The sequence below is a fragment of the Bos grunniens genome, chromosome 19 (genome assembly GCF_055505025.1).
Source record: "Bos grunniens cultivar Pamir isolate PY7600 chromosome 19, Bosgru_T2T1.0, whole genome shotgun sequence".
Taxonomy (NCBI): Eukaryota; Metazoa; Chordata; class Mammalia; order Artiodactyla; family Bovidae; genus Bos; species Bos grunniens.
The window spans coordinates 34,659,900-34,672,062 of NC_141183.1; the positions used below are offsets into that span (position 1 = coordinate 34,659,900).

Below are 12,163 nucleotides of genomic sequence, written 5' to 3' on the forward strand. Positions count from 1 at the left end.
CTGGAAGAGAGAATATTATCCGTGGTCTCTAGGAGTCAACCAGAAATAAAATGTCCAGGGCAATGACCAGCACACACCCAGAGATAATCTGGCATACACAGAGACAGCCCAGCATGAGCAGGGACCAGCAACAGACTGCAGGAACCAACTTGCACACGCTGGCTGTATTAGAATTTTCAGATACAAATGATGAAATCAATTATTATATTTAAAGAAAGACATGACAGGCTTGAGAGTATCTTCAGAGAATAGGAAGCTATAAAGAGTAACTTAGAAAATCAAAAGGGATCAAACAGAACTTCTAGAAATAAAAAGTAACTGAAGTTCAAGACTCTGTGGACATATTTGGTACCCAGCAGAAGAGGGACTCAACTAGAGGACAGATGGGAAAAAAAAAAAAACCCAACATATTCCCTTTCTGTAAATGCAGGCATTTACAAAAGGCTGTCCAGACACCATGGAAGTTAAATTATGATCTTAATAAAAAAGGTGTTTAGTGGGGTAAGGGCTTGGTCTAAGAGCCTCAGGACATAGCAAAGAGTTAATCATTTGCTCTCCCCAAGTGCAGGGCCAGGTTGATCATTGACATGTAAATACAGACACACAGTACCTGAAGCTGCTAGTAGGGAGTATTTTAACTGTCTGGGGGCGGGGTGGGTGGGAATCAAGCCTCTCAGGGTAACTCAGTTACTGTTAACTTGATGACTGTTTAAGAGGGCTTGAGCGAGCTAAGAATAGCAGTGACGCCTCATCATTTTACTTAAGGGAGTGCAAAAAAAAAAAGGCTGTGAACCGTGAAATGGTCTTTTGTTTTCCTACCGCCAGCATATCGCCCTACCGATCTGATATAATATCAGTCATAGATGCTTTCCCAATGAGGAAATTTCTGGTTGTATAGACAGACCCGATTGCAAGGGGGCCCGCTCAGAAGGGCCCAATGATGAATCTGTTTGTTCAGTTGTTAACAAAGGATTCAGACGCCTCTTTATGAACCTTTCACTCGGCAGCCTGGGCTTTAACATTTTTTTTTTTACTGGGATCTTTGGGTGGTTTTTTCCCCCACCTCCCTTTTCTTCACCCACCTCCACCCCAATAACAACAGCATCAAGTATAAAACAATATTGTCTCTCTCCAGCTTCTAAACACAAACGAGACTGCTATTTTTCATTGGCACCTACATGTCCGTTCAGATCTGTTATGTGTGCTAAGGACACCCACATAAAAGCAGCATCTTTGTAATTGCAGTTTAAATATTCATTGTGCCCCGTCCTCATTAGAATTCAAAATAGAGCCTCGTCTGAGTCTGAGGGACGCAGCCAATTGTGAAAGGCCAGGCTCAGAGTTCTGAATGACCCGGGTCGAGGGACAGTGTTGCTTCTCAGCATATGGACTATTACGTAATGTTGTCTAAGCACAGCCATTGTGAGTTTAGCAGCGTCTCAGGGATGTGGTTAGAAATCAGCCCTGCTGGCACTGTGTTAACACTGTCTTAATCTGGAACCACTGGATTTGCCTTCCACTCCTCAGAAATGGGGTGGCTTAGGCGAGGTGGATCCGTTCAGTCTTTCAGAAAGGACAGTTCCGCATGGCTGTGAGCCCAGGCAGACCCAGGTCACATCTGGGCTCTGACACTGACCACCTGGGTGACTCGGAGAGTGGCTTGCTCTCTCTAGGGCTCAAAATGGGCGTACCATGGTTATTCTGCAGACTATACAAGAACAAGTTGGGTGGCATCATGCATGCCTGTGCTACTGAGTCCTCAGTAAATGCCAGCAATGTTAAAATGTGGCTGTAAATTGGTCATCAAGAGCCGCCTTGACGAATGAGACTCAGAGGCTCTTACCTCTCACTGAAGTCAGCTTAGAATGGTCTTTAAGGAAAATAGTGATGACTCAAGAAAGTTATGGTGGAATATTATGGAGCTAGGAAGTTTGCATCCTCATTTAATCAGAAATGGAGTCAGTTCCCCCCGCCCCCGCCCCAGTTAAGCTGGAATTTATAATCTTGTGGCTGAAGCCATTTCCAGTCATGAAATTAGTGAAAGCCCCCTGGGGGGCATATTCAGGTGGCATGGCTTGAGTTTTGTATAGCACAGAAATGACTTGCTCTTTTATTAGCACATTATTATTACTTATTACAGACTTATTTTCCATATAGACTTATTTAGACCCAGGGTGGGGGCAGCATTAAGCCTTTTGGTATACAGGCATACATCATCGTATTACACTTTGCTCTTATTGTACATCACAGATGTTCTGGGGTTTTATTTGTGTTTTACAAGTTTAGGGTTTGTGGCAACCCTGTCTTGTCAGATGATGGTTGGCGTTTTTTGGAGAGTATTTTTAAATTAAGGTATGTACTTTTTTTTTAGACGTAATGCTGTCACACACTTAGTAGACTACAGTATAGTCTAAACGTGGCTTATATGCACTGGGAAACCAGAAATTTGTGTGATTTGCTTTATCGTGATATTCCCTAGAATAGCTACTCAGCCAGCCTCAAACCAGCCTCTGGAGAGCCAAGGGGGCTAATTCAGTCTTTTCAGTCTCCGTACGCTCCTATTCCCCTTTTTAATTTGGCTTTGCTGAGTCTTACCTGTGGCAGGTGGGATCTAGTTCCCTGACCAGGGGTCGAACCCAGGCTCCCTGCATTGGGAACTCGGAGTCTTAACCCCTGGACCACCAGGGAAGTCCCTCAGCCTCCCTTTGTCTTTCTTTCTTTCACTCTTCCATCTTCCATGGAAGACGTACTTAGGACTCAGTCCTTTATTCTTTTTTCCTTGGCACTTTTTCCTTAAGCTACTCTTTTGACTCTTGGACGGTTTCACAGGCAACTCACAGCTCTGCATCCCAGACCCCAGCTTCCCCTGAATCTCAGGGTCTGTGTCTTCAGCTGCCGCCACACAGTTTCTCTTGACCGCCCCCCCACCCCCCGCCCAGCACACTCTCAATCCCTGTATGCTCTTCATAGACGCATTGTCTTTAGCCCCAAATAAGCTTCCTCTTCCCTTGCTCCCCATTTCTTCAGGCTCAAAACTTCCTGCGTTCCCTCAGAGGCTTTCAGAAGCCAGACAGCAAGTCTCCTTGAAGGAAGCAGGCCCTCGCTGTTCTCTCTGGGGGCAAACGAGGGAGTGAACAGCAGAGTTTTGCTATGTGGGAATGCCACGCCGGATCATCTGTGTGTTTATTTTTATGGGAAGCCTGAAATCTGGATCTTTAAGTGAAATTTCCTAATATTTTAGTGTTGACAGTAAACGAACATTTAAAAAAACTCCACGTGGGCCAAGTAAAGCATGTGGCGAAGCCCTACACTTTGGGGCCTCTCTCTCACTTCTGTTTGGTCAACCCCTAGGCCTGTCTGAGAATAACCGTGAAGTATCTGTCTTCCCCATTCATCACTTTGTGTTCTCACCACTCTGTTTCTGGCTCTTGTCACATTAAAAATAATAATGAAAGGATTTCCCTGGCAGTCCAGTGGTTAAGAATCCGAGCTTCCATTCCAGGGTGCTCAGGTCTGATCCCTGGTTGGGAAACGAAGATCCCGCAGGCTGTAAGGTACAGCTGAAAAAATTAAAAGTAAATAAAACCTTAAATAATAATGATAATGAGGAATTCTGTTTACTGGGTACAGAAAAACGTGCATGATTACAGCGTTGGTCGTATTTATAGAAACTGTGGCCTGCCGTCTTGTGAATTTGGTGTCTGAATACAGGAGACGTCTACCTGGCTACCAGTGTTACCAAGATAAACAAGATGAATGCTTCTCTTAAGAGTTCTCTTATTTTGTCAACGTGCCCTTCTCAGTTGATTTAAAACTGTTTTGCTCCCTAGACATATCTGCTGTATATTTTAGAGAAATGACTGTTCTCCATCATGGAGATAATAGATACCAGGAAGTGAAACTACAGAGCGTAAAATTCTTAGGACACCTGCTTCTAAAGTCCAAGGAAATACGGGGACACTCCAATGAATATATTGGAATTGCTCGATACTCATTTTAGGAGCTGAAACGTACAACTCGCAGTCCTGCCCTTCTCCGGGCACCTCTGAATACTCCCCTCCTGGGCCCCATGGGTGCATGTGGCACTGGTGTCATGCATGTGTGACCCGTTTGTAATCAGGTGTCTTTTATATGTGACCACACCACTGTTGTCTGCTTTGGTTTTGAATTCCTACTGTGGAAAAGCCTGGTTTTTCTGCTAACAACATTTATTTTAGGGGAGCGAGAAAAGGACCAGGCTGTTCAAATGTTGATGCTTTGGCTTAATCCAGGCAAAGTGAAGCCTTTGAGAGGAGCGCCAAATTGGAAAACCCCTACTTAATGGAAGGTGATTGATAAGGGCTGACAGCCCGAGAGCTGTCACCATGACCGCCTGTGAGGCCGCCACGCTTTTCTAATCTGTTACGAGGCAGTGACTTTTGCTATCATCAAGGGGTCAGAAATGATCACAAAGTAGAATCATTTTTTGATTATTGTTTTTGCTCGGTGTGGTTTGGAAAGATAAGGTGTGATTTCCAAGAGCGGCTTCTGTTGTGATGGAGCAATAACCACAGTGCACGGGCTTGGCTGATACCCCTCCCCCGGGCATGTTCGTGCGAGTTTTCTGGTTGTGTCTGTTCACCAGTGAATTCGTCTTTCAGCCTGCTCCATGGGACCGGCAAGTACTGGATGGGTTTAGAAGGATGATCATGGCCTGGGACAGAGCATGTTTTGCTCACTCAACGTGTATCTCACTCACCTCTATCGTGTGTCTACCACTTATGGGAGGCAGAGCCCCAGTGCCTACTCAGGGTACTTGTGTGCCTGCAGCCTGACTTTTCAGGAGTTTACCATTACAGGCCAGTGCTTCTCATTCTTACACTGATGTTATTTTATATTTGTAAATTGAAATGAGGAATTGGATTCTCTTTGTGACCAAAATTAATCCAAACGGGGAAGTCTTGGTATTTTTGATATCTTTCTTTTACCTATAAAGTCAATGGCTTAGTAACACTGTGTTGCAGTCACTCAGTGGTGTCTGACTCTTGTGACCCCAGGGACTGTAGCCCACCAGGCTCCTATGTCCATGGGATTTTCCCAGGCAAGAATACTGGAGTGAGTTGCCATCTCCTTCTCCAGGGGACCTTCCCGACCCAGGGATTGAATCCGAGTCTCCTGTGTCTCCTGCATTGGAAGGCAGATTCTCTACCATTGAGCCACCTAGGAAGCCTGGTTAGTAACGTTGACCATAAGCTAACGGTCAACATTACAAGGGTTTATTATTGGACTCTAATCTAATTATAATTGGATTTCCTCAGAAGAAATTGGCCGTTTTCCTTATAGCTGCTGCTGCTGCTGCTAAGTCTCGTCAGACTCTGTGCGACCCCTTAGACGGCAGCCCACCAGGCTCCCCCGTCCCTGGGATTCTCCAGGCAAGAGTACTGGAGTGGGGTGCCATTGCCTTCTCCCAAGTCCTTATAGCTAGATTCATCCAAATCTCATGAAGTCAGTAGGGGGGGGTGGGGATGGGGGGAGTCAGTGACTTAGACTAGATGGTCTTTGAGTTGATCCAACTCTGTTGTCCTCTTTCCATACCCCTTTGAGGAGAATTAGACACTTCCTTGCGCACGCGCGCACACACACACACACACACACACACACATACATGTTGTCAGATGTGAGCCAAGGGTCTTGGCCAGAACTTTGCTGATCTCATTTCATATAGGGTGGTTGGCACCAGGCTAGATACTTGCAGAGTTAAATCCTACCTGAACAGGGACTTTGACCTTTGATGTTATGTATTCTGTTTGATTGGGGGGAAATTTTAACAGTTATATAACAGAATAAAACCAAGTGAGATAGGGTAATTTTTAAATGGAAGATATAGAGACCATCTGTTGTAGTATGTGTTTGTATTGGAAAATAAAGCACTGGGCTTATTGAGCATAACTCCTGGGTTCTGTGTTATAAGTAGTTGGAAGAGATGCCTCACACGTTTCTCTCAATTTGGCTGTTATAGCTCTAGGGTATTTTTAGTAAATTAAATTTTTTAAAAGGAAGCTGTAATTTTTGAAAAACATCCCCTAAAATTTAAGTTTTGAGTTCAGGTTTTCATGCCGCTCTCCCTCAAAAATTGTTACTATGAAATGGAATAAGTGGACATTTAGCTGATTTTAGGGTTATTTAAAGTCACAGTGATTCACAAGTGGATTATCTTCTCTCTGTATTATCCAAAGGGAAATTCAGATATCAGACGACCTTCCTGACTTTCTGGTTCTTGCCACTCTGCTGAGGCTCTCTAGCCCGGGCCAGTTTCTAGTGTGTACTCAGAGAACATCGTTTTACTACCACATCAGCCATGATGCCCAATGTGGATGCTTCCGAGAAAGAGTTGTTTTCAGTCACTCAGTCATGTCTGACTCTTTTCGACCCCAAGGACTGTAGCCCGCCAAGCTTCCCTGTCCTTCACCATCTCCCAGAGCTCGCTTAAACTCATGTCCATTGAATCAGTGATGCCATCCAAGAATCTCATCCTCTGTCGTCCCCTTCTCCTCCTGCCTTCAGTCTTTCCCAGCATCAGGATCTTTTCCAGTGAATCAGTTCCAGTGAATCAGGTGGCCAAAGTACTGGAGTTTCAGCTTCAGGATCAGTCCTTCCAAGGAATATTCAGGACTGATTTCCTTTAGGATGGCCTGGTTGGATCTCCTTGCAGTCCAAGGGACTCTCAAGAGTCTTCTCCAACACCACAGTTCAAAAGCATCAATTCTTGGGTGCTCAGCTTTCTTTATAGTCCAACTCTCACATTCATACATGACTACTGGAAAAACCATAGCTTTGACTAGATGAAACTTTGTTGGCAAAGTGATATCTCTGCTTTTTAATATGCTGTCTAGGTTTGTCATAGCTTTTCTTCCAAGGAGGAAATGTCTTTTAATTTCGTGGCTACAGTTACCATCTGCAGTGATTTTGGAGCCCGGGTGATTTTGGAGAAAAGAGTAACCACTGGTAAAGTTGAATAGAAACAAGCAAAATTAAAGGAGCTGTCATACCTTCAGAAGTCATAATAATTAATACCTGGCTGCAGTCATTTCTCACTGTGCAGAGCGTCTCTGTCACCCCCTTCTGCTGCCTGTCCAGGACTAAGTCCCAGCCACCACTTTTCACTGAGCAGCAGACTTCACAGCGGCGCCCATGTGAAAAGCAATTCAATTTCAGGGCAGTGCTTCCAGTCCAGAGCCCTGACATTAATTTTTTTTTTTAAGTCTTTGTTGAATTTGTTACAATACTGCTTCTGTTTTATATTTTAGTTTTTGGCCCGGAGGCATGTGGCATCTTAGCTCCCCCATCAGGGATCAAACCCACACTTCTGCACTGGCAGGCAAAGTCCTAACCACTGGACTGCCAGGAAAGCTCCCAACATTAATTTTTTTTTTTTTAAAGAACTTGACTGTAGACCTTGTTGCATTCATAAAATAATTTTTTTTTTAAATCAGCCCTAGGGACCCATTCATCTGCTCCAAGAGAACCTCACCAGTGTCACAGTTTTTAGTTTTCTGGTCACCTTTTTGTTTTTAGTTTTCTGCTCACCTTTTCTATCTCAGAGCCAGGCAGTCATGACACTTTCCAGTCATTGAACCGGTGTTAAATTCCTGAGAAAAATTGATTTGGAGCTCATTTGAAATCACTGTTGGATTTTCTCTGTCCAAGAGTGTGAGCACTGAGATCAATTTCTCCGGATTAGCAGCAGAATGATCTTTGTATTGGACTCCGGCATCAGCGGTCCATGACACGGCCCTCCGCGCATGCGCAGTATCGAGGACCCCCTGTATCTCGCTTTGTGCTGCTCTGCGCTGACTGCAGCCTGCAAAATGAGACTCCGTGGCCTTGGCAGGGCACGTGTCCACTGAGCGGCTCCCTACCCCACCACTCCACATTCTTCCACAAGTTGATTTATGGTGATAAGAGCCCTTCTTTCTTTTGGCCCTCCAAGCACTCATTCCTTTCAAAATGACTTTTGAATTTCTGAAGTCTTATTTTTTAAAAAAATAAAAAAAAATTTTTTTTTGGCAAATCTGGAGCTAAGATTCTTCATCATTGTGTTGGCATTTGTCTAGTATAACTTCTTACCTGTAAACCAACAGAAAAGTGGAAAGAAAACTGTAAAGAGTCGCTTTTTTAAATGGATAAATACAGTGGTGGTTGCAGCACAGTAATGTGAATTCATATTTAACCCCCTGAACTGTACACTTTAAAATGGTTAAGGTGGTAAATTTTGTGTTACATGTTTTTAGCATAGTAAAAATTTTTTTCTGTTTAAAAAATGAGTAAATACTTGGTATACCCCATTCCAGGAAATATGGCAAAGTGAGAATAAAATTTCTTGTTATCTTTGTAAAATAATTTGTAATATTGTTCCATACAGCCATTTGTTATGTGATGTGCTAACAGAATCTTACTTATATCTATATAGATTTGCCTAAGCAAAATAGAAGTAGGAACAAAAGTGGCTTCAAAAACCAGAGGGCATCTTGAAAATAAATGTAAGTGAATTAATCACTGTGGTTGCTATATCTTATTCTTGCCATTCTTAGTAATACAAAAAAGGAGACATAATTGTAATGCATTACTGGGTATGTGTGTGTGTGTGCTTAGTCATGTCCAACTCTTTGTGACCTCATGTACTGTAACCTGCCATAGACATATACATAGCCATAATAATATAGATATTAGTTATTATTTTAGAATTATTTGAATAAAAAATTTATTTGTGCATTAATCATTTTGATGCAATAATTTTCTTTAGTGTTGAGGTCTTTAGGTTTATAAGGTCTTTAAAAACTTGAGGGACAAGCTTCTAAATAGTAAACAAAAATCTGTTAATTAAAATAATAAAAAGATTATCCAGTAACAAAAAATTCAGGTAACTTTTAAAGAGTCCTTTGTATCCCCTTAGCTGGATATATTTCCAGAATGATGAACTGCAGACTCCTCAAATGTTACTATTGTTGTTGGGAGTGGTATTAGTAGAGTAAATCAGAATCTACTGCATGTGTTAGTAGAAGAGAATAAGTTAGTAAATATATTGATGTTCTTAGGAGCAAAATAGATAGAGATAGCAAATGGAAAAGAAAGAATGAACTTTATGGTGTTAGACTTGAATTAGAAGTATCACTGTAGACTCATGATTTAAAAATAAGGAAAAAATTAAAAAAAAAAAAAAGACATTTAACTACCTAAAGAGCCTAGAAGCAGTGATACTCCAGTATTTGACGACAGTTAGTGCCTAGATCTTTTTGGGGTTGGCCATTAAGATCTTTGGGAAAAATTCGAACAAACTTTATGGCCAATCCAGGAGTTTCTAAATAGTATTTACCCTGCCCCGCCCACGCCCCCCCCCTCCCCCCGCAACAACACATATGCAAACCAAGTTTTTCTTGTAAAAACAACTAATTCCAGGTCTGGAGCAGAGAAATTATAAGGCAAGGGTGGAACTTCTTGGGTCAGAAGTCAAGGAAATGCCCTAACAATGATGAGGGCTTGGAGCTGGCTTAAAGGGACCCTTGCTGGTCAAATTTAGATAATCGAAGTAGCAAAAATAATGATGGTAATAAATATTGGATTTTTTGTTTGTTTTGATTGTTTATTAACCAGATTACAATAATAATCCTGGTAGATATCTTAGTTCATCCTTCTAATAAGCCTGTTGATCTGGTCCTCCCTGTTGCCAGCATCTCCACCTTCTACAAAATGGGTGGTCTCTTTCTTCATTCCACCTCCTGGAGCAGACAATTTAAAGGGCCACAGGAAGTTGTTTGCTTCTTTGAAACATTTTCCAACGGTATAGATCTCATGAATCAGATCCTCCATGCAGATGATTCCATATTTCCCAAGAGATCGAGCAATCAATGCGTTGTCTGTCAGGGCAGTTCGCTTTTTGTTGATTTTGCCATAACCACGCTTGTAAATCAATTCATTTACAGACTTCAGATTTGGGTACCCCCATGCAATGTATGGCTCCACAATTCTCAGCATGTTAATTGATGCCTTGTTGAGCTTCACAGAGGTGCCGCTGAATATCTGCCGGAGGCGAAGGAGCCGCAGCACCTTTCGAGCCTTTGGGCTCAACCATTGATACCTCTGATCCTGATGACAAACGCCAATTTGGGTTCCGAGGGTACATAGAAGTTACCGGCTTTTCGTGCCATCCTAGCCATTCGAATTTCAGTTCTGTACATCTGCCTGTATTCCTTGTGGTAATGCTTAGCTTTTTCATAGATAAGCTTCCTCCTTGCCTTTCGAAGCATCTTTTGGGCAGACTTCTTTCTCAGTCGCTTGATCTTAAGCTCTGCGAAATTCTTCCACTTTTTCTTAAGGGTTTCTGGCACAGCAGGAACCTTCTTTTTCTTCTCTTCTGCACCCTCCATGGTTCCAGCCGGGAAAGAGGCTGGATTTTTAAAAAATGTATTCATGAGTCCACATCAGTAGTCCAAAAAGGCAGAGGTGAGGCTGAGGGTCATCTTGCCAGTAAATGTAGAAGAATGATAAAATTATAAAATCATAATTTTGCAACCACTAGTATAATCATTTCAGAATTGTCAATGGATGCCAGATTGTTAGGTGAGAAGGTTGTGGGAAGTAGGATGTTCACAGTCTCAAATGGCCAAATTATTAATTACAAAGGAGGAAAGAAACTTGAACAGAGTGACCACACTTAGCCTCACCAGCGTGAGTGACAACCTCGCATTGTGCAGCTCCAAATGTGACACGGCAGGATGTAATGCAACATTGTTGCCAGATCTAATTGAGAGAAACAGACTAGTTCAGGTTGGTGGACAGTCTATAAGACAGCCATCCTGGGCCCTTTACAAGTGTCATGGAAGAAAGAAAAAGATGGGAGCGCGGCTGTAGACTAGAGGAGACTGAAGAGAGATGACAATTAAATGCAGTCTGTGGTTTTGATTGGATTCTGGATCAAAACTCACACAGCTCTAGAGGTATAATTGGGATAATTAGGGGTATTTTTTTTCCTTTTCTGTAAGTTTTAAATCTTTCAAAATAATAGGTCAGGGTGGGGGAAAAACAAGGAAAATATAAACAGTGAAGTTTCCCCTGGACTACTGTCGTGTTCCTATCGTACCACATTGTTTTAGGAAGGGATGAAAACCTGGTGAAGCATCTGGGTGTGCCCCAGTGGGTGTTGCTTTCCAGTCAAGTCCGAAACGGTAGGAAGATCTTGAAAGATGAAGGCATCTTAGTGTGAGCAGGATTAGGCAAACATGGTAGGCGCTGCACGTACAGGGTTGTGAGGCTCTGGCTGTGCAGAAAAGAAACCCTGATCTCACTGGGGCTTTTCACTGAAGACCTAGGCCATCAAGAAGGTAAGAAGCAAAACTGAAGGATGGCCTGCCTGCATAGCCAGCGTATGTGCTTCCTCAGCTGGAATACTTGGTGAACTTGAACCCTCACAGTTTCGATTCCCATCCTGAAAGTCATCCTGCTGTGGGGAAGATGTCTGGATGTTTATCTTCCCACTAGACCTTGAGCTTCTGAGGTCTTTGAACTATGTCTTTCAATTCTGATTCCTAGCAGCTTGCAAAATGATGGACTTTGAATGGGATTTATCTGAGAGGCAGCTGAAGTCCTGTGGGTGATGGTTTTCCTTCTTTTCCTTTTTTTTTTTTTTATTATAGTCGATTTACAATGTTGTGTTAGTTTCTGGTGTACAGAAAAGTGATTCCACTTTGTATGTATATATGCTATGCTAAGTCACTTCAGTCGTGTCCGACTCTGTGTGACCCCAGAGACGGCAGCCCACCAGGCTCCCCCATCCCTGGGATTCTCCAGGCAAGAACACTGGAGTGGGTTGCCATTTCCTTCTCCAATGCATGAAAGTGAAAAGTAAAAGTGAAGTCGCGCAGTCATATCCGACTCTTAGCGACCCATGGACTGCAGCCTACCAGGCTCCTCTGTCCATGGGATTTTCCAGGCAAGAGTACTAGAGTGGATTGCCATTGCCTTCTCCGATATGTATATATATGTGTGTGTGTGTGTGTGTATATATATATATTCTCTTTCATATTCTTTTTAATTATGGTTAATTACAGGATATTGAATATAGTTCCCTGTGCTATACAGTAGGATATTATTTATCTGTTTTACATGTAATCAATTGTATCTTAGATGG

The 12,163-nt window shown here is 42.7% G+C and overlaps 1 protein-coding gene and 1 pseudogene across 17 annotated transcripts in view; one reads left to right on the forward strand and one right to left on the reverse strand.

The window, feature by feature from the left end:
- The window catches only part of STX8 (syntaxin 8), a 210,774-nt gene that overhangs the window by 129,222 nt on the left and 69,389 nt on the right, over positions 1–12,163 (forward strand). Inside the window, exon 8 of one of the 16 annotated variants that reach the window (XM_086358937.1) lies at positions 8,450–8,519. The exons of the other annotated variants lie outside the window; for them this stretch is intronic. Coding sequence (XP_086215063.1) covers positions 8,450–8,511 — 62 coding nt within the window. The 3' untranslated portion in view covers positions 8,512–8,519. The remainder of the gene's footprint in view (positions 1–8,449; positions 8,520–12,163) is intronic. 16 annotated transcript variants of the gene reach the window in all.
- Positions 9,599–10,415, reverse strand: LOC147352043 (large ribosomal subunit protein uL30 pseudogene; annotated as a pseudogene). Its single transcript, XR_015147894.1, has one exon. The product of XR_015147894.1 is annotated as a large ribosomal subunit protein uL30 pseudogene (transcript).